Below are 17,345 nucleotides of genomic sequence, written 5' to 3'. Positions count from 1 at the left end.
AACGCACCGGCTTTATTGGTTATTGGTGGCGGCAATGGGCTGGAACCTCGGGAAGGGAGCACCGTGGATCATACCCAAACAGAAAAGAAGAAGCTTTGAGACTCTCGCTCGGGGACGTCATCCCTCCAACGTCATGTCGGATGTGTGAAATGGAACCATGAAGCCGAGCGATGCTGGGAGCCCAACCCCGTTACTCGTTTCAACACACAACCTCAACAGCATTTTCACTACCTTCTTATCACCACAACACGATTAGACGATATGAGTTCTTCCCGAGTCGCCGCGGATCATCTGGGTTAACTTCCGACGGACCCCGCAGCCGCTGACTCCGTGCTCGGCAAGTGGCCGCGTTACCACCACCACCGTTTCCAACGTGTGAAGCCCACGTTGGCGTTCTAGAAGGCCACCGATTAATGAAATGACGGAGGCTACATCCAAGCTAAGGGATTACTTCTCGTCGGCTTGGCGGATTGATCCTGCGGAGCGTAAACTTGTCCGGAAAATCGACTTCTTCATCTTGACATTTTGCTGTCTGAGCTACTTCCTCAATTACGTGAGCCAACGGACTGACCCCTTCTATCGAACCGGCTAGGCAGTCTAACGTAGCACTTCCAGCTTGACCGCACCAATTTGGCCAATGCCTATGTTTCGGGCATGAAAGAGGACCTGGGTTTCCAGGGAGACCAGCTGAACCAAATCAACACTTGCTTCACCGTCGGGTATGTGTGAGCATCGTGAGCATCCAGCTGAACTGTTCAACGGGTCCTGGTATTGACAGAGCTACGTACCTGCCCAGCTACGTCCTAGGCCAGATCCCTTGCAACCTAAGCCTCCACTATGTCAAACCGCGCCACTTCTTCCCTGCCATGATGGTCATCTGGGCGGGCCTAACCATGGTCACGGCGTCCGCCCACTCCCCCCAGGCCATCATGGCCATCCGATTCTTTCAGGGCATTGCCGAGGCCAGCACCTTCGTCGGGACGCACTACATCCTGGGGTCGTGGTACACGGAGCGCGAGCTAGGCAAGCGCAGCGGCATTTTCACTGCATCCGGGCTCGCCGGCACCATGATCGGCGGTTTTATCCAGAGCGGCATATACACCAGCATGGACAACAGGCACGGTCTGCGCGGCTGGCGCTGGCTGTTCATCATCGACGGCATCGTCACCCTGCCCGTGGCCGCTTACGGCTTCTTCCTCTTCCCGGACACCCCCGCCACCACCACCGCCCCCTACCTCAACCCCGCCGAGCGCGAACTCGCCATCTCCCGCCTCCTACCCACCGACGGGGAGGACCTCCTCGACCCCGAACCCGAGCCCCAACACGACACCACCACCGCTCCCACCGCAACCCACCACGCACACGAAGAACCCCAACCCCTACCCACCTCCCCTCTCACCTGGACCTTCGCCAAACGCGTCCTGACCTCCCACGAGTGGTGGGGCTTCGTGATGCTGTGGGTCATCGCCGGCGAGACCGAGTCCTTCTCCTCCAACGCGCTGCTGGCCCTCTTCATGAAGAGCTCGCCTAGATCCACCTCCGCCGACGCGCCCTACTACACCGTGCGCCAACTCAACGACTACCCGACGGGGGTGCCCGCCGTGGGGATCGTGTCGACGCTGTTTTGGGCGGCGCTGACGGATTTCCTGGGCGGGAAGCGCTATCTGGTGGGGTATTTTATCGGCGTGACCGGGGTGGCGACCTGTGCCATGATTCTGGCCGCGCAAAAGGCCATGGATCCGGCGGGGGAGCGGGCGACGACCGTGGTGTTTGCGGCGTATTATTGGGCGGGCGCCGTGTATGCGTGCCAGGCGACTTTCTTTGCGTGGGCAAATGATGCGATGAGGCATCGGGAGCCCGTGTTTAGGTCGGTCGTGTTGGCGGGGATGAATCTGGGGAATAATGCTGTCAATGCGTGGTGGAGTATAGTGTTTTATGGCGCGAGCATGGCGCCCTGGTTTGAGGTGAGTGATTGCGTTTTGTTGTTCTCGTTCCTAGCTGCGTATAAGGATAAGGTAGTTGACTAACTGACGGGTGCAGAGGGGGATGTACGCCATGATCGCTACGTCGGTGGCCCTCGCCATCTGGACCGCTGGCTTGTCGTACGTGACTTCAAGGGCTGAAAAACAGCGGCGTCTAGTGGGTGGCCGGGAAAGACATCTCCATGAGGAGGCAGGTTCCGCAGGGGAGGCGGGGAAAAGAGAGAAATCTGGGTAGATGTTCAGTGTTCAGGCGGTTGTCCAGGAGGTGCAGCTGTGTACTACGTCCTACGACGTCCCGGACACGAGGAAATGTCTCCGCGGGATATTCTGCTCGCCACCCATAATTGTTGCGCGGGCTTCAGGCGGGCCGGGTGCCGACATGGTGCTCACTGAGTCTGTTACGGTCGGGCTCGGAGATAACCGGGGATCGGCCGAATCTTCACAACCCATCGAGCCCCTTAATCAACTTCCTTGGCAGAAAGGGGAAGGATATCGGTAGTCGTGTGCGTTACCCGAGTCCCCTTTTCGCTCGTAAGAGGCTGGAATCGGTCGGGGATACGAAGAATACGAACAGGGCACTCCGAAGTCGGTTGGAAAGGGGATTGCTCCAATAGAAACGTCATGTTCTTCGCAGCATCACATCACTTGAACGCAGAAAACCCCTCAGCTATGGCCCTTTCGCTGTGACTTGACACGCATATTCCAAGTTGACGGAACTCTGGGCATGATTCAGGATAACGCCACATGCAGTCTCGGCGGCAGTCATACGATATCCCAAGTCATACCAGCCTGCTTGTTGTGCCACAAGCCAACAGTCTCTAACAACGCGAAACCTCTCCGGTTTATTGTTCAAAAAGAGACCTTGCTCTTGGTGCCGCTGTCATATTGGTCATGGCGACCGAGATTATCTCGGTGTTACAAAGTCCCTACGCATCTCTCAAACACGCATCGGTCATTGGCTACCCAGACGGCAAGACGTGGCAGCGGCCAGACCAAGGACCATGTTCTCCGCGGCAGAAGCAGTCCGTTAGGCTTGCCGCGCCGTTGACCGCGCCCTGCCGAGAATGGGGTGCGCGGATGGCACCACGAAACAGCGCGGCCCACGGTCACGGCCGCGGCGGCCTACCTCATAGCTCCGAGTTGCAGAGTTGCATCGGCAGCAACGAACTCTTCATCTACCCAACGGCAGACGGAGGTCGGGAATGTGTATGCCCGTCAACGGTTACAATGTGTCAGTATTATACCCCTGGTTGATATTATAGCAGCCCGAACTTTAGGGCAACATCCGTTCCTGTGTTGTGTATGGCACGCGTACATACAGCATGCATGGCCTGTGAGGGAATAGGAACTTTCCGCAGTTGTTATGTTGAGACCCCGATTATGGAATCACCATCTCCGCATTTGGCCTCGGTAGGTAGTAGGCGATGTCTGGGCGAGCCACCGTGTCCACGACCTGGGCAGCAGCTTGACCCAATCCCTTCTAATAGCTTGAGTCCAGGGGCTTCCACCTTTGAAAAGAGACTCAATTGTTAATCACCAAGATGACTTACAGACGCCATAACGCTCAGTGGCCTCCTACGAAAACAGTTATCAGACAATCGACCACACCATTGATATGAATACCAGGCCTTGCCGGATGTCTTTTCTCCTATGATTGTCTGCCGTCATCTTGGATCCTTGCGGTTGCCTTGTTTAATTCGAACTCGTCCTTCACTCGACTTGGCTCCCAAATGAGACTCTTCGGGAACTTTACTGTTGGGAGTTGTCTTTTGGAACTTTCTTTTTATCCGGTGCTTGCTCTGCATGGCCTCTGCTCGAGCGTGCACCGCAGATCTTCCCTGTCAAAGGAGTCCGAGCTCTCGGACTCCATGTTGACTTGGATCCCAAGGCGCCAGTGCAGCAGCTGATGCAACGGTGCTGCAGGAAGGCCGGCTGGAGACCAAACATGTTTGACGGGACATATATTAAGATACAAGACTGCGACTCGCCGTGGATCGATGAGGCAACGGATGAATCTCTCCTGGGCCTTTTTGAACCGCGTAGCCGGGAGCCCGCCCGTAAGCAAATTCTGGGGAGCATTCGGGCCCTGTGCCTCCGGTTTCTGCCAGAAACTGGCCATCCAACACGATGTCGACGCGGGGTAACATCTCCCCGAGGCCCTGTGAGTGCCCGACCACCGATGCTCCCCAGACCAGTTGACAGGAGATCGAGATTAAGTGTAGATTAACATGTAACGAAGTCCCGATGCGCTACCGGGAGATCGTGAATAAGCTTAACGGTCTATAAAGTGGCGCTGGACGACGTCCGTCTTCCATGTCTTGACACCCACACTTCACTCGCTGCTCGATTCTCACCAAATCTTACAACCCCTACTCAAACAACATGCTGTCCGGTCTTCCTGTCCTCGCCGCCCTCATGGGCACGGCGATTGCTCGCCCCAGCCCGGTGGTCGCCGACGACCCGATCCGCATCCTCCCGTGGAGCTGGAATTTTGAGATCACGGCGCTCGAGGGCCCGGGATGCCCCGACTTTGGCGAGACCGAAGCACGCGCCACTAGGCCTACGTTTGGCATGAACACGGTTGACGGCAGCGAGATCTACTACTGGCACTTTGCCTACCCCCACATCCACCTCAACGTAGATGCCGCGAACCCCGAGGCGTCCATCTGGTGCGAGACGACGCTGAAGTACACCGAGCTGGTACAGAGCGGGGCACCGGCCGACCCCGCCGAGTACCGCCTGAAGCTGCACAAGAACGGCACGCGGATGCTGGCAAACTACGAACTTGACGAGGGCGTCGAGGCCAAGTGGACATTCACCTACGACACGGATGGAGCGGACAAGGTCAGTTACCAAAACCCTGCGAACAACACCAACACTGCTCGCCCCAAACCCTCCTTTCAACTTAATCCACCAACCCCCATCCTTTCCACACTGACACACCCCACAGATCGTCGACAGCATCACCATCGCCGGCCCGCGCGCCGCCGACTCGTACTCGGACACCTCGCCCGCCGCCGCGGAGCTCGTGCAGTGGCCGCTGCCGGCGTGTGGCACGGGCACCATCAAGTACCGCACCGAGCTCACGCTGTCGGCCACCAAGGAGGGTGCCAAGGGCTCCGTCGCCTCCGACCTGACCCTGCAGGACGGCGAGGAGCAGTACTATGGCATCCAACAGGGCGTGAGCTATGATTGGGAGAAGTGCGCTGCTTAGGAGGGGGTTGGTGGTTGGGTTTGTGGTTGGGGTTGAGGGGGTTGGGGGTTGTGTAATTACATATGGAAGGGTGTGGCGGGAAAGACGTCGTACTTCGACGTGCAGGGTTGCTTCAAGAATGGGGCTGCAGTTTCAAAATGAAAGCACCTAGATTTGAGTGAGACATGGACATACCGCTCTTGTCTTTGTGCACTAGTCGGTCCACACATCCATTATCTGCCCCCTCCTATGGGCGTCAGTTTAGTTCCCGCAGACTGGGGCTGGCCCTGGTTGTTGGCCCCATGTTGGCTCTCCCCTAGCATCCAGTGGCGCCAAGTGTTGTCCAAGCAGAGAGAAACACTGCATCTTACCCAATTGGTTATACAGTACATACATCACACGCGGAGAGGAACTGCGGTGCCGCTCAAACCGTTTGGCAGGGGCTAGAATATTGGTAGGGCAACTGTGCACCGGTTAGGGCTTGGAGAACCAACGTGGCGTGGGGGGTCTGTGGAGCAAAGAAGGGGGTCACTGTTGGCGAGATGGAGCAGCATCCCCCCTCGGCCCGTCCCGCTACTTAGGTGGGTAAGGAATGGGATAAAATCTTGCGTTATCTGTGCGAGATGTTGGGCAAGATGGCGGTGCATATTGAGTTTAGGGCAACATCTGACGCGGCAAAATGCACTGTTCCCGGTGTTGCTGGCTGGGGGTAGGATCCAAGCCACCTGTTGGACAGCCTGAAGGATCTTCCACTTACAACACCGGATCCGGCAAGGCCCTCGCGGCTATTCCAATTTCAACGGTTTTGTTCGGTTCGACAGGATTAATGCTGTCATTAGGTACTTGGTCTCGTCGAAGCCTGACAAGACACTTCCCATCTTGAGCAGCGCGGCCCCCCATTCGCATGCTAGTTTCCCGCCATGAGCCAATACTAGTGGCCTGGGCTGGTACATCACACGCTGTCACGTTGTACATACCCAAAGCCCCATGATTATTGATTATGGGTCCTGGTATTGGCGAGACCAAGGCCTGATCATCGGCAGCCCAAGTACGAATACCTCCTCGACTTTCCACTTCGCTGTCTCTAGTTTTGCCGAGTTTTCCGTGCCACTCCTAGGTTGGCCCTTGTGTCTATCAGCTTTGAGAGAGCGGAGAAACGGAAAACTTGAGAGTGTGTGGGGCAGAAGGGAAGAGAAAAAGGAAACTTAATAGGAGGCTCCTTGTGATTGATGTCAAGCTAGTACTGCACCGATCCAAATTCGTACACTCGGCACCTAACCAGGCAAGGTCGAACAAGCCACAGGGGGCCTCCGGGGCCGCGACATGCTTCCCCGCGCGGCTACTTCCTTGGTTCCAATCGCAACGGCCCGAGTCGTTATGATGCGCGCTATAGATGACCCATTCGGCCATGTGGCATGCATCTTAGACGGTCCAGGCCATAACTATCAGGTTCCAAACTCGCTTGCCGCGGCTTGCGCCGTGATTTAAATTCGCTTCCATGGGCCCATGTTTGCGCACATAGGCACCTTTGGCAACCGTCTCGCCCAGGCTTTCTCTTCTTGACTTGCTTGCCCAGCATACCCCCCCCTTCCGTACCTACTCCTCCAGGTTCCAACGCTCCTCGGGTAGTGCCAAAGCCATGTCTACTACTACGCCACCAGCAGCGCCCACAGCGCCAGCAACATCAACGCCAGCAGCAGCGGCGGCAAAGCCAGCTCCAGCCGCTCCAGCCGCGCCAGCCGATCCAGCAGCTCCGGCAGCATCAGCAGCGCCAGCAGCTCCAGCAGCTCCAGCAGCGCCCACGGCATCAGAGTCTGTGCAGGCCGCCGGCCCACAGCAACATGGCGTCGAACTCGTGGGTCTCCTTTTATGCATTCCCATTCAGGCAGTATGTTGATTAATGTGTGGTTTTAGGTGGCCGACGAGAATGAGGAAACCGACTCAGGACTCTCCGTGGTAAGCTTACCAAGGAATGACCGTTTAAGACATTGAATGGAGGAACTTACGGGGGTTCGTTTGACTACAAGCCCCTGACGGAAAGTCTGAGTTCGCTGCGATCCAGCATCATGAACTACCAGACTGAGAATGGACGCACTTATCATTCCATGAGCGCCGGAAGTACGTCTTCTTACCGTTTCTTGATGAACTCAGATTCGCTTACCAAGGAATAGAATACCTCTTCCCTAACGACAATGTGCGTATGACCCGAGATTCCTCCGTCCAGCGTCCGACACTAACCAGCCGACCATAGGCGGAGATTGAGAGACTAGGTGAGCTTAATAGAACCAAGACGGAGGTGTGGAATCACCAGTTGACCGTCTTTCCGTGGCAGACTTGCAGCATCATATCTTCAGCCTGACGCTCGACGGTGGACTCTGCGTATGCCCAAAGAATGAAGGGGCTAACAGGGTCCTCGACCTTGGCGCGGGGACCGGGATGTGGTGTATCGACTACGGTAAGGATCTCAGTCTTCTTTTGGGAAGAAGGAAGCTAACTTCGATGGTCACCCGCAGCGGATCAGCATCCCGAAGCAGAGGTGCGACTGACTCTGGACCTGTGGATACAGAGTGCTTGCTGACCTTTCTTCAGGTTATTGGTGTAGACCTCAGTCCTATCCAGCCGCGCATGTTTGTCTTTCCCGAATCCTAAAATCAACATCTCTTACTAACCGCAACAGACTGCCGCCGAACTGCAGTTTCGAGGTAAATCAATGGCAAGCTCGGGAGACGTTCGAACGGAGCTGACGGCCGTAACCGCATACTAGGTTGATGATCTTGAAAAGGATTGGACGTGGTCTAAGAAGTTCGATCTCATCATGGGTCGCATCATGAATGGCTCCTTCAGCGACCCCAAGGAAATCGTGCGGAAGGCATTCGAGTAAGTCAACCACATTATGATAAATCCGCCCCTTGACTAACAACTCCTTCCCCTAGCCAACTCGAACCTGGCGGCTACCTGGAGATCCAGGACATGGCCTGCCCGCTCGGCTGCGACGACGGCACGCTCAAAAAGGACTCGGATCTGTGGCTTTGGGTCACGACACTGATGAAAGCCATGGAGATCGCCCAGCGTCCTCTGACTTTTGCACAGCAGTGGAAGACCTTCCTGGAGGAGGTCGGGTTCGAGGACGTCGTCGAGATCGTGCACAAATGGCCCATCAACACCTGGGCGCGTGATCCCAAGTACAAAACGCTCGGTAGGTGGTCGCTGCTCAACACGGACCAGGTCATTGAGCCGGCCATTCTCGCGCCGGCAACAAGATTCCTCGGTTGGAGCCATGAAGACGCCATGGCGCTCGCGACCAACGCGAGAAAGGCGATCAAGGACCCCCGGGTGCACTCGTATTGGCCCATGTGAGTTGATGCTGAGAGAGCCCGGAAGGTGACGTGGAGCTTGCTGACTTGGTGTTGTAGGCACTTTGTGTATGGCCGGAAACCGGGCGGGAAGGCGGCAGCGAGTGCTTGATGTAGATGCTGAAGCCCAGGAATCACTGGGACGGGAGTGGGAGAGCCCACGGGCGACAAAATATGTCATCGTTGTGTTTTCTACGCCACCAAAATACATGTTTATACTTTCCACTGAGACGAAATTCATCGGTCACAACCTTGAACTCAACATACCAGTGGCCGAGTTTAACCCGAGCTCATCATGACAAGGTCACTCCCATTCCTAGGCCTGCCACCCAAGCCAAAATCACGATTAGACGCTCTCCTTGTCATAGCTCTTCACGCTCTCCGAACCCCGACCAACAGCCGCCGCAGCTGCCGTCGCCGCCATCCTCTCCTTCTTCGCCCGACGGCTCCTAACCAGCCACATCGCCGCCCAGACCAAGTTCCCAGCAATAGCCACCGCCATCACCACCAGCACCGCAACCCACGATCCCCTGCCCACCACCAGCCCGCGGTCCCCACCCGTCAAGCCATACACACCATCACCATCCCAATCACCCCCACGGTACGCCGCGCAAAACACGGCCTCGCTCCGGCACAGCCCGCACCACTGCTCCGCCGAGCTCACACCAATCAGCTGCATCTCCTCAACAAACTCGCCCCACGGCAGGTCGGCCTTGCCGCTGCCAAACAGCGGGAACTGCTGCAGGCGGCCGACGGTGCCGTTGCGGAAGAGGAAGCGCACGTGCAGGTCGGTCGCGTCGTCACTGCCATCGCCAGGGGTGAAGAGTTCAAAGGCCATGGTGCTGGCGTACTCGGGCAGGCCGAAGAACTGGGCCGAGACCTCGGTCAGGCGGGCGCGGCCGAAGAAGGCCAGGAAGGTGTCGTAGCTGCCGGCGAGGACGGTCAGTTTGGGGGCGGAGGATGAGGGGGTGGTGGTGGCGGCGGCGGTTTGGTTGAGGTGGTTGAGCACGGCGCCGGCGAGGGTGCCCGCGTGGAGTGAGCGGGCGGGCTGCGAGGCGTTGTAGTTGAGCCCGAACTCGGCGCTGTCGGCGAGGGTGCGCAGCTGGTTCAGCTGGGCGGGGGTGACGGCCTGGGCGGGGGAGGACGCGTTGTGGATCTTCTCGACGTTGATCACGTCGAAGATGTCGTAGGCTTTGGCGTAGCTGAGGTCTGAGGCGGACGGGTACACCTCGTGCACGAGCGGGTAGAGGGATTGGTAGAAGTCGCGGGTGGCGGCCAGGCGGGATTGGTACTCGGAGGACTGCTTGAAGTCGGCAGAGGCGGCCGTCACGGCCGGGCAGTCGTCGTCGCCCTTGATCCAGACCGTCTCGGGGGAGTCGTCGTTGATGCCGTGGAGGGTGACGTACTGGTAGCCGGTTAGGGGGCTCGCTACGGAAGAGCCATTGGCGAGGTCTTGGGCCGAGACGGTGTCACCTAGGGGCGGGTATAGGGCCTGAAGGAAGGAGGTGGCCGTGTTGAGGAGGATGGGTTGGTCCGGGGCGCTGGCATAGATCTGAGCCGGGACATACTCCGTCTCGGAGATGCCCTGGATGTGGTGTGGGGAGGATGAGTCGAGGTAGCGGGCGCGGTAGTCACTGCCGACCTGAAAGACCTGCTGGGCGCCGAGAGGGGTGAGCACTTGGGAGCCAAAGTGCTTGGTGGTTCCTGGGTTAGTTAGTCATTGCCGTCCTGATCTCAAGTGGCCGAATTCGAACTGTACATACTGTCACCGTGGCGGGTGAAGACGAGGGCGCCGTGGATGGTCTCGGCCGCAGCCGTGGCAGCCAACCCAGCGAGGGCCATGGCGGAAGTGTGCATGGTGCGTCAAGGTCGTCAAGGTCCTCACAGATGGCAACCTTCCCGTTCAATTTGGAGATCAACTGGAAATCAAAACAACTTCCCGTGATGAAGCAGTTGTAAGTTGTAAGCGTGCCAAGGAGGGGTAACGAAGGTGATGACTCTTTTAGCTGCACATCCGTCCCATATGGGTCCACCACACTGTTATCTCTGTTCTGGTCTCTTATTCATCGAATGGCTGGGGATTTCCTCGGAAACGGGGTTTCTGCATCTTGCACGATGCCCATTGGACACCAGGTGCAGCTTGTTGCGGGGTGATTCACATTTCCGGTCATGATTGCAACTTCCGGGACGTCAAGCAAGGTATTAAGAATTACTAAATAGTTAAGAAACGCACTCTAATGTCAAGGTCAATGATGGCAAAGGTGATCTTTTCGAGGTCATAATAACTTAAAGACGAGCAGACAATCAGAAAGCGAGAGAAGCGGCCGTGGTGTAAATAGAGAAAGAAGTAAGGCACGAAGAGGACCGAATCGAGGTTTTCATCTCGTAAAATGGCCATCATCTCACCTTCCTCCTCTGTTCGACAACCCCTCATTGGACCCCCCACCACGCCCTTCAGAAGGAAGGAAAGCGCCGGCTCTTATCGATTTTTATCAATTCCCAGAACTCCGTGGTCTCCGTCGGCGGGATCGGAGCGGTTCTCGGCACTCCACGGCCCTTCCGATATCCGCGCCCTCATCAACTGTCCCATTCCCACTGATCGCCTGCGCCTTATCGAGCGTATAAAGCACCGCCAAAGCAGGAAATCCGCAGCCTTTCCGCTGCAATCTTTGTAACAGCCACGCCAAGGCATCTCGTCGTCTAGGTTGCAATTACCAGCCCCGTGATCATTTCTTGGCAAACGCAGACAGCAACGCGACACCCAAAGCACACTGTGGTTACAGGCCCCGAGGAAACCCGGAGAGGCATTTGTTTGAGCCAAGCCCAAGAGCGCCTAACGAGGTAAATACGCAGCAGAAGAGGTACAAATGCAGGCTGACCGGGGCTGTGCGCTCAACTTACTAGCAATGAAACGGCTCACGGTTAACGGCTCACGGCTCGAGTCACGAGCCACAACGATGAAATAAATCCCTTGAAATGGCCTTTTCGCCCCCATCTCACGACTGACATCATTTTATGTTTTCGCTCAATGACTGCTGCACCTCTCATCTCTCACCATCGTAATTACTTCATCCAATTATTGACAACAACCTCAACATACGACATAATATTCTAAATAATAAAATATTAATAACCACAACAGACCTAAGTACCAGAAAATGGGCATTCCAAACGACCAACCACCTCCCTTCACCCCAGGATCCCCGCCCGCCACCACCAGCAGCCAAAACAACAACCCCCCAACCACCACCACCACCACCACCACCACCACACCCGCCGACGACCCACCTCCCTACGACCCCCCCGCCTACAACGCCCGCCCGGACACCACCGCCCCCGACCCCGACGCCGTGCTCGACCCCTGCACACTAGTCATCCACGGCCGCTTCATCTACCCGATCCTGCCATCCGGCGAGCCCGACTCCGAGCCCGTCTACCAGCTCTCGCGCGCCATCCACGAGCAGGGCGCCGCCGCCGAGCGCATCGAGTTCCAGCGCCTGGACCTGCGCATCCGCAACAACAATCACGACGATCCGGACGCGGTGGCGGTGGCGGGCCCCTCCCTCGCGCGCCGCGCCAAGGACGTCTACTGGCTCGAGCACCGCAAGCCGCTGCCGCACGCGGGCATCCCCTTTCAGGCGTGGCTGGAGCCACAGACGAGGAAGGCGCTGGGGAAGATGGTCGTCGAGAAGAGTCCGGTTTTTCGGCATGGCTATCGCGCGGTGAAGGTGGTCTCGGATGCGGAAAAGAGGTGGTTGGAGAGGGAGGGGAAGAAGGTGAGGAAGGGGGAGTATTACTTTGTGGTGAAGGAGGGGGGCGGGAGGGATTGGGAGTGGAGTGATGCTGAGGGGAGGGCGGTGGCGGTGCAAGCGAGGGAGGCGGTGGAGGGCGCGGAGGAGGTGTTTCGGTTGAGGGTTCTGGTGCCGTTGGCGCGGAGGTCGCGGGATAGTTTGGTGGCGCTGTGGTGTTTGTGGATGTGGCATATCCGGATCGAGGAGAATATCCCCAAGAGGACGTGGGAGGACCGTGAGTGCCCCTGGAGTAGCCGTGATGTTTAATGTCTGTGAGAATGCTGCTGACATGGTAGCTTCATTTTAATAGGCAAACGGATTATGCAGATGCCGAGGATATATCCGAGTCCGACGCCGTTGGGTAGGTAGTGGTGACACCCGAGGCGGACATAGGAGGTCTAGAAAGCTGAACGCGCACGAATCGTGTGTGAGATTCGAGTTGGATGAGTGCTCAGCCACGTGCCAACTGGCAACGGCCCTTGCGAAGTGAGAAAGGCATCCATGATATTGACCAACGGCCAAACACCTAACTAGGACCTCCTTTTACAACTTCAGTCCTACATTAACTCTCAGCATAACAACCCACAACGTCTTATCCATAGCGAGTTTAAGGCGATGGGCACATGATCGTCCGTGGCCCAGATTCGATGTGGTCACGGCCAAGATAAAAGATTAAATGTATTATTATTATCAAGTGAAACCACCTGTATCTCCCAAGATCAATACCTATCTCGCTATAATGTGACAGGCGTTGAGATCACACCACAAGAATCGCCTTCTATAAACCCCCTCACACCGTTGGTATCATTGCGACTTTGGCGATGCCCGCTTTCCAACCTCCTGCGCCAGTCGCAGCGCTTTGGTGCACTCAACAACGGCCTCAAAAATCAACCATCCCGGGATGACGAACCAGAACCCGTTCATCATGACGTAGTAGACCCAGAAGTAAAACCGCTCGGGCCGGCAGAAGACAGCCCCGTGGACGGCCTCGTCGAAGAAGAAGATCCCCATGTAGAGAACGTCGCCGTAGAACTGGCCGAGGCTGACAATGAGTTGCAGCGGGTAACGGAGGGGGTGGTCCTTGATGGTGAGCCAGCCGATGAGAAACGAAAGCGGGCCCCAGGCGACCGCCGTCACCGTCTCCATACAGACGGTAAAGGCGTCGCGTGTCAGGTAGCGGTGGTCCGACTTGGAGTACTCCTTCCACAGCTGCCCAAAGACGTCGATCCGTGCGGGCATCTCGGCGTTGTGATAGGCGAAGTAGCCTTGTGAGAGAAGAGTTAGTAGAAGCCCAAACAGAGAGGAGAAACAGATAACAGTAAGAACAGTCCGAGTCCCGCACATACCTTCAAAGAAAAGGTGGATGCAACCACATAGCATAAACCACATAGCTGTATACAGCTTGCCCTTGGATATGCTGGCCTGAACTGCACGCGCCAAGATGACGGTAGCCGAAAAGACGAAACCCACGCCGGCCGCGAACAAGGCGAGGAGAATCGGTACTGAAGTTGGGTTCGCCACGTAACCGGGCAGCTCCAGATCAGGAGGGAAGAAGGGGTGAGTAGCCATGCTAGCTTCAGGGTAGCTATCAGCAACTGACATAGTTGCAGGTTGTAATACGTGTAAGTGGTATTACTGTCAAGTGTGGTGGACTGTGGCTGGGAATCTTGGGGCGAATCGGGTTCCGGTATCCGGCTTCGAAGAGACGAACGGACGAATGGGAGTTGAAGTTTGAGAGCTAAGCACGGGTGTATGTGGGCACTGAATACCAAGATACCAAATTCAAGCAAGAAGGGCTGATCGTCTACACATAATATGTGCGGCTGCGTGGAGCGGAACGCGCGGCCGCCGCCCCCTGCACTTGGCGGGCATGGTGTTTTCGGGAAGCTGAGAGCCGGATCAGGTCATCCCGACTCCTGATGCTCTGATTGGCGCTGACCACTCCAGCCGATCTTCAGGTCCCCCTCCACAATCAGCCACTCCTCCTGAAACTGTTCACCTTCCGGCTTGATCGGCCAGTTGACATTCCCAGCATGACGGACACGGGCCACATGGAACAGGGCGGCCCTAATAGCCTCCCCCCGGAGCTCTGGTTAAGGATCTGCTTCCTGCTCGATCTCCCTGATGCGGGTAATTTCCGCCTGGTCTGTAAGACGTTCAGCGGCATCGGCGCCCGCGTTGTGTTCCGTCGCCTCGTCGTGCATGCGGACCCGGACAACCACTCCCTCCTCCGCATTCTTGCCAGGGACCGGGCAAAGTCCAAATACCTCCAATCGTTTATCTACACGCCCGCCCCGGTCCGCAGGAGCTGGGCGGGTGCCTGGTCGGCGGGCCCTGTGCGGACACTGCTAAGCGACGATGGACAGGTCCGACAGCAAGCCTACGCCAAACTTGACCAGCAGCGTGACGCTCATTCGCGTGTCCAGGGCAACCTGCTGATCTGCGAGCTACTCCCCGTAGTGCTGCCCAGGCTGACGGGTCTACGAAGCGTCATCATCAACTGTGAAGGATGGCACCAATGCTCGGACAGATACGGGGCGAGGGGTAGCTATACCCCGTTGACGCTCATCCACAGACAACACGGCAAGCCAGGTAGCCGCGTTCTGACAGCGCTCCTGGGCGCCCTCGAGAAAAGCGAGACAAAACTGGAAACCCTCAAAGCCGGCAGACTAGAGTGGCGATCCATCGGAGACCTCCCACAAACCCCAACCCAGCTTGCTCCCTTTTCCAACCTCGCCGATCTAAACCTGCACTTTTGCGTATGCGGTATCGACCGCTTCGGGCTCGGCGCGAAACACCCCGACCTCGCCGAGTATGCCCGCCTGAACGAAGCCAAAATGCTCCCCAACTTCCTGGGATCCTTGCCCCGCCTCCGCGCCCTCGCCATCGCCTTCTGCTCCCTGTCACCCAGGGGTCCCGGCGTGAGCGAGGGCTGGCTGCGAGACGTCGTACGCCGGGGCCAGCACTGGCCGCACCTGGCCTCGCTCAGCTTCGGCGGCATGAACCTGACCAAGTCGCTGCTCATGGATGTCCTGGCACGCCACAAGGACACCCTGCGCCGGCTCGAGCTGTTTGCCGTGTGGCTCGACGACCACTGGCCTTCTGCGCTAGCCGAGATGCGGGATATGCTCACTTTGGAGGACGCTACTATCTGGAGCGGGTTGTGCGGGGACGAGGGAAGGTGGAAGATGTTGGGTCACCCTGAGCCCCCCCGCACGGAGGATAGGGAGAATGTCGTGCATGCTATTAGGAAGTATATGGTGCAAGGCGGTTCGTGCCCCATCACGGACGAGACCGTGGCAAGGGGTCCGCCGGAAATGTTTGGAGGATGCCGTGGGAGTTGTTGGTATTGAATGGTTGCCCTGGTCGGGGTGGCGAGACCAGAAGGTGCCATGATCATGACTTGAATGAAGTTTATGACGGAATGATAGTTGAGGTTTATGCGTGTGAACGAAATAGTTAGGTGCCGATGTTTGTTTCTAGCTTTCTTTCCCCTAAGTGGCTCCGAGCTCACTCCTCTCTGACGATTAGATCTTTCTTCCTTTTGCTTGTATCATTTTCTCCCATCCTTCCCTCCTTTTCTTGTTTTTCCTTGTTCTTTCAATGAATGGTTCAACTTCAGGGCGGGAAACCCAGCCCAAAAATCAAGGGGAATAAGCTTGCCGGCCAACAACAAAAATCGAAGAGAAATGGACTGGGCCCAGCTCAGGAGTATCTCGCAGTACTTTGAAAGAGGAGGTTAATCAGGTCTGTACACGCTCTTACCATTCATTGCCTAAACCAGAACGGTCTGCAGCGAGGATCAGTTGGAAAGTGACGGCCACAACACAACTTAAGTTAGGTAATATACAGCCCGGATTCATTGTGACTTAAGATAGTACTTCCTACCTACGACCAATGATCTCAGTCTACCACTCAATACAATCCATTGTATACGGTAGCACGAGTTCCATTCTTAATATAGACCGTGGCGATGCCCATTGATGATGGAGTGCCGAAGCTCCTTCCCGCTTCTTGTTTACTTATTTATTATTATTCATACTCCGCTATGCCCTAGGGCGTGCCGGACCCTCAGCTATTTAGTGTACAGGAAAACCGTGCCCTCCCGGGCCGGGTGAAAAACCCATACCAACAATCAAGGAGCGATGCGTTTTAGTGAGCCCACATATACAAAGAGAGGAGGCCTCCTGGCCTCCGAACGGGGGCGCTTCAGGCCGCCGCTTCCAGCTCGAGCCTCCTGGCTAAGTTGTACATCGGCAGCTTCCCCGAGTCCATCAGCCAGTCGAGAACTCTCCTCGCGAGCCGTGCATGTCGTGGGATTGATGCCGTGTAGAACAGAGTAAAAGTCCCGTCGTGTCCGAATTCCAGTTCTCTCCCATCTTCTAGTCAACGGTGGGGCCAAACACCATACTACCAGGTGTTCGGCAGTCTCTCGTCCCTCGCCACACTCGCAGGCAGGAGTCAGAACCTCCGGGACTCCCCGTGTAAACAAGAAGTCCCGTAAGCCTATTGCTCCCGTCCGGATTTGAATCAGCAGTGAGCTCTTTGCCTTGCTGAGACCGTCGTGCCTCCTTAGGGTTTCGTTCCGGAATAGCGTCTCCTGCTGATGGTCAAAGTCGTCCGCCGGCCTGGTGATTGCCCTGCCGTCCCGTTCCTTTAACCACCTGGCTTTCCAAGCCTCTTCTACTACCCTGTTCGTATCAACGGTTCCCCCCGTCCAGCGCATGACCGTGCCCGCGGCTCTCTCCACCGCCGTAGGCCCTTGAGGTCCCAAGGTTCGCGGTCGGCCCCTGTTGCCCCTCCTCGAGCTGAGTCTCTGCTGAATCTTGCGGCAGGCGGTGAGGACAACGCTCGCCGCCGTCTTCTTGCCGCCTCGACTCGTCGTCCAGATCGGGTCTTGGAGTCGGTTTTCGAAATCGGCAAGCCGTTTGTTTAGGTACATGTTTACTTATTTATATTCGACCTGGGCAGGAAAGTCACAACTTGATGTAATAGAAACAGAAAAAAGATTGTTCGACCAGCTCGG

The 17,345-nt window shown here is 56.8% G+C and overlaps 10 protein-coding genes across 10 annotated transcripts; 5 read left to right on the top strand and 5 right to left on the bottom strand.

Annotated features, from left to right (window-relative positions):
• Positions 1 to 418: 418 nt before the first annotated feature.
• Positions 419 to 2,217, top strand: CHGG_05216 (uncharacterized protein; the record flags this gene model as incomplete). The annotated part of the gene is made up of 4 exons (XM_001224429.1): positions 419 to 553; positions 616 to 719; positions 779 to 1,964; positions 2,041 to 2,217. The coding sequence occupies 4 exons, from the start codon at positions 419 to 421 to the stop codon at positions 2,215 to 2,217; spliced, it is 1,602 nt and encodes a 533-aa protein (XP_001224430.1).
• Positions 2,218 to 3,646: 1,429 nt separating this feature from the next.
• Positions 3,647 to 3,852, bottom strand: CHGG_05215 (uncharacterized protein; the record flags this gene model as incomplete). Its single annotated transcript, XM_001224428.1, has 2 exons — positions 3,647 to 3,734; positions 3,809 to 3,852. 2 exons carry the CDS (start codon positions 3,850 to 3,852, stop codon positions 3,647 to 3,649), a joined length of 132 nt encoding a protein of 43 aa, XP_001224429.1.
• Positions 3,853 to 4,364: 512 nt separating this feature from the next.
• Positions 4,365 to 5,196, top strand: CHGG_05214 (uncharacterized protein; the record flags this gene model as incomplete). The annotated part of the gene is made up of 2 exons (XM_001224427.1): positions 4,365 to 4,826; positions 4,933 to 5,196. The coding sequence occupies 2 exons, from the start codon at positions 4,365 to 4,367 to the stop codon at positions 5,194 to 5,196; spliced, it is 726 nt and encodes a 241-aa protein (XP_001224428.1).
• A 1,575-nt stretch (positions 5,197 to 6,771) lies between these two features.
• On the bottom strand, positions 6,772 to 7,056 carry CHGG_05213 (uncharacterized protein; the record flags this gene model as incomplete). The annotated part of the gene is made up of 2 exons (XM_001224426.1): positions 6,772 to 6,792; positions 6,847 to 7,056. 2 exons carry the CDS (start codon positions 7,054 to 7,056, stop codon positions 6,772 to 6,774), a joined length of 231 nt encoding a protein of 76 aa, XP_001224427.1.
• Positions 7,057 to 7,990: 934 nt separating this feature from the next.
• Positions 7,991 to 8,640, top strand: CHGG_05212 (uncharacterized protein; the record flags this gene model as incomplete). Its single annotated transcript, XM_001224425.1, has 3 exons — positions 7,991 to 8,052; positions 8,109 to 8,528; positions 8,589 to 8,640. 3 exons carry the CDS (start codon positions 7,991 to 7,993, stop codon positions 8,638 to 8,640), a joined length of 534 nt encoding a protein of 177 aa, XP_001224426.1.
• Positions 8,641 to 8,874: 234 nt separating this feature from the next.
• On the bottom strand, positions 8,875 to 10,385 carry CHGG_05211 (uncharacterized protein; the record flags this gene model as incomplete). The annotated part of the gene is made up of 2 exons (XM_001224424.1): positions 8,875 to 10,232; positions 10,292 to 10,385. 2 exons carry the CDS (start codon positions 10,383 to 10,385, stop codon positions 8,875 to 8,877), a joined length of 1,452 nt encoding a protein of 483 aa, XP_001224425.1.
• Positions 10,386 to 11,686: 1,301 nt separating this feature from the next.
• CHGG_05210 (uncharacterized protein) lies at positions 11,687 to 12,688 on the top strand (the record flags this gene model as incomplete). The annotated part of the gene is made up of 2 exons (XM_001224423.1): positions 11,687 to 12,554; positions 12,630 to 12,688. 2 exons carry the CDS (start codon positions 11,687 to 11,689, stop codon positions 12,686 to 12,688), a joined length of 927 nt encoding a protein of 308 aa, XP_001224424.1.
• Positions 12,689 to 13,123: 435 nt separating this feature from the next.
• On the bottom strand, positions 13,124 to 13,921 carry CHGG_05209 (uncharacterized protein; the record flags this gene model as incomplete). Its single annotated transcript, XM_001224422.1, has 2 exons — positions 13,124 to 13,584; positions 13,666 to 13,921. The coding sequence occupies 2 exons, from the start codon at positions 13,919 to 13,921 to the stop codon at positions 13,124 to 13,126; spliced, it is 717 nt and encodes a 238-aa protein (XP_001224423.1).
• A 431-nt stretch (positions 13,922 to 14,352) lies between these two features.
• CHGG_05208 (uncharacterized protein) lies at positions 14,353 to 15,672 on the top strand (the record flags this gene model as incomplete). Its single annotated transcript, XM_001224421.1, has 1 exon — positions 14,353 to 15,672. One exon carries the CDS (start codon positions 14,353 to 14,355, stop codon positions 15,670 to 15,672), a length of 1,320 nt encoding a protein of 439 aa, XP_001224422.1.
• A 782-nt stretch (positions 15,673 to 16,454) lies between these two features.
• Positions 16,455 to 17,261, bottom strand: CHGG_05207 (uncharacterized protein; the record flags this gene model as incomplete). Its single annotated transcript, XM_001224420.1, has 1 exon — positions 16,455 to 17,261. The coding sequence occupies one exon, from the start codon at positions 17,259 to 17,261 to the stop codon at positions 16,455 to 16,457; it is 807 nt and encodes a 268-aa protein (XP_001224421.1).
• Positions 17,262 to 17,345: the final 84 nt, after the last annotated feature.

This window comes from Chaetomium globosum, genomic scaffold, assembly GCF_000143365.1.
Source record: "Chaetomium globosum CBS 148.51 scaffold_4 genomic scaffold, whole genome shotgun sequence".
Lineage (NCBI taxonomy): Eukaryota > Fungi > Ascomycota > Sordariomycetes > Sordariales > Chaetomiaceae > Chaetomium > Chaetomium globosum.
The sequence above is the reverse complement of the archived record's forward strand: the minus strand, read 5'-3'. Positions and strand labels throughout refer to the sequence as shown.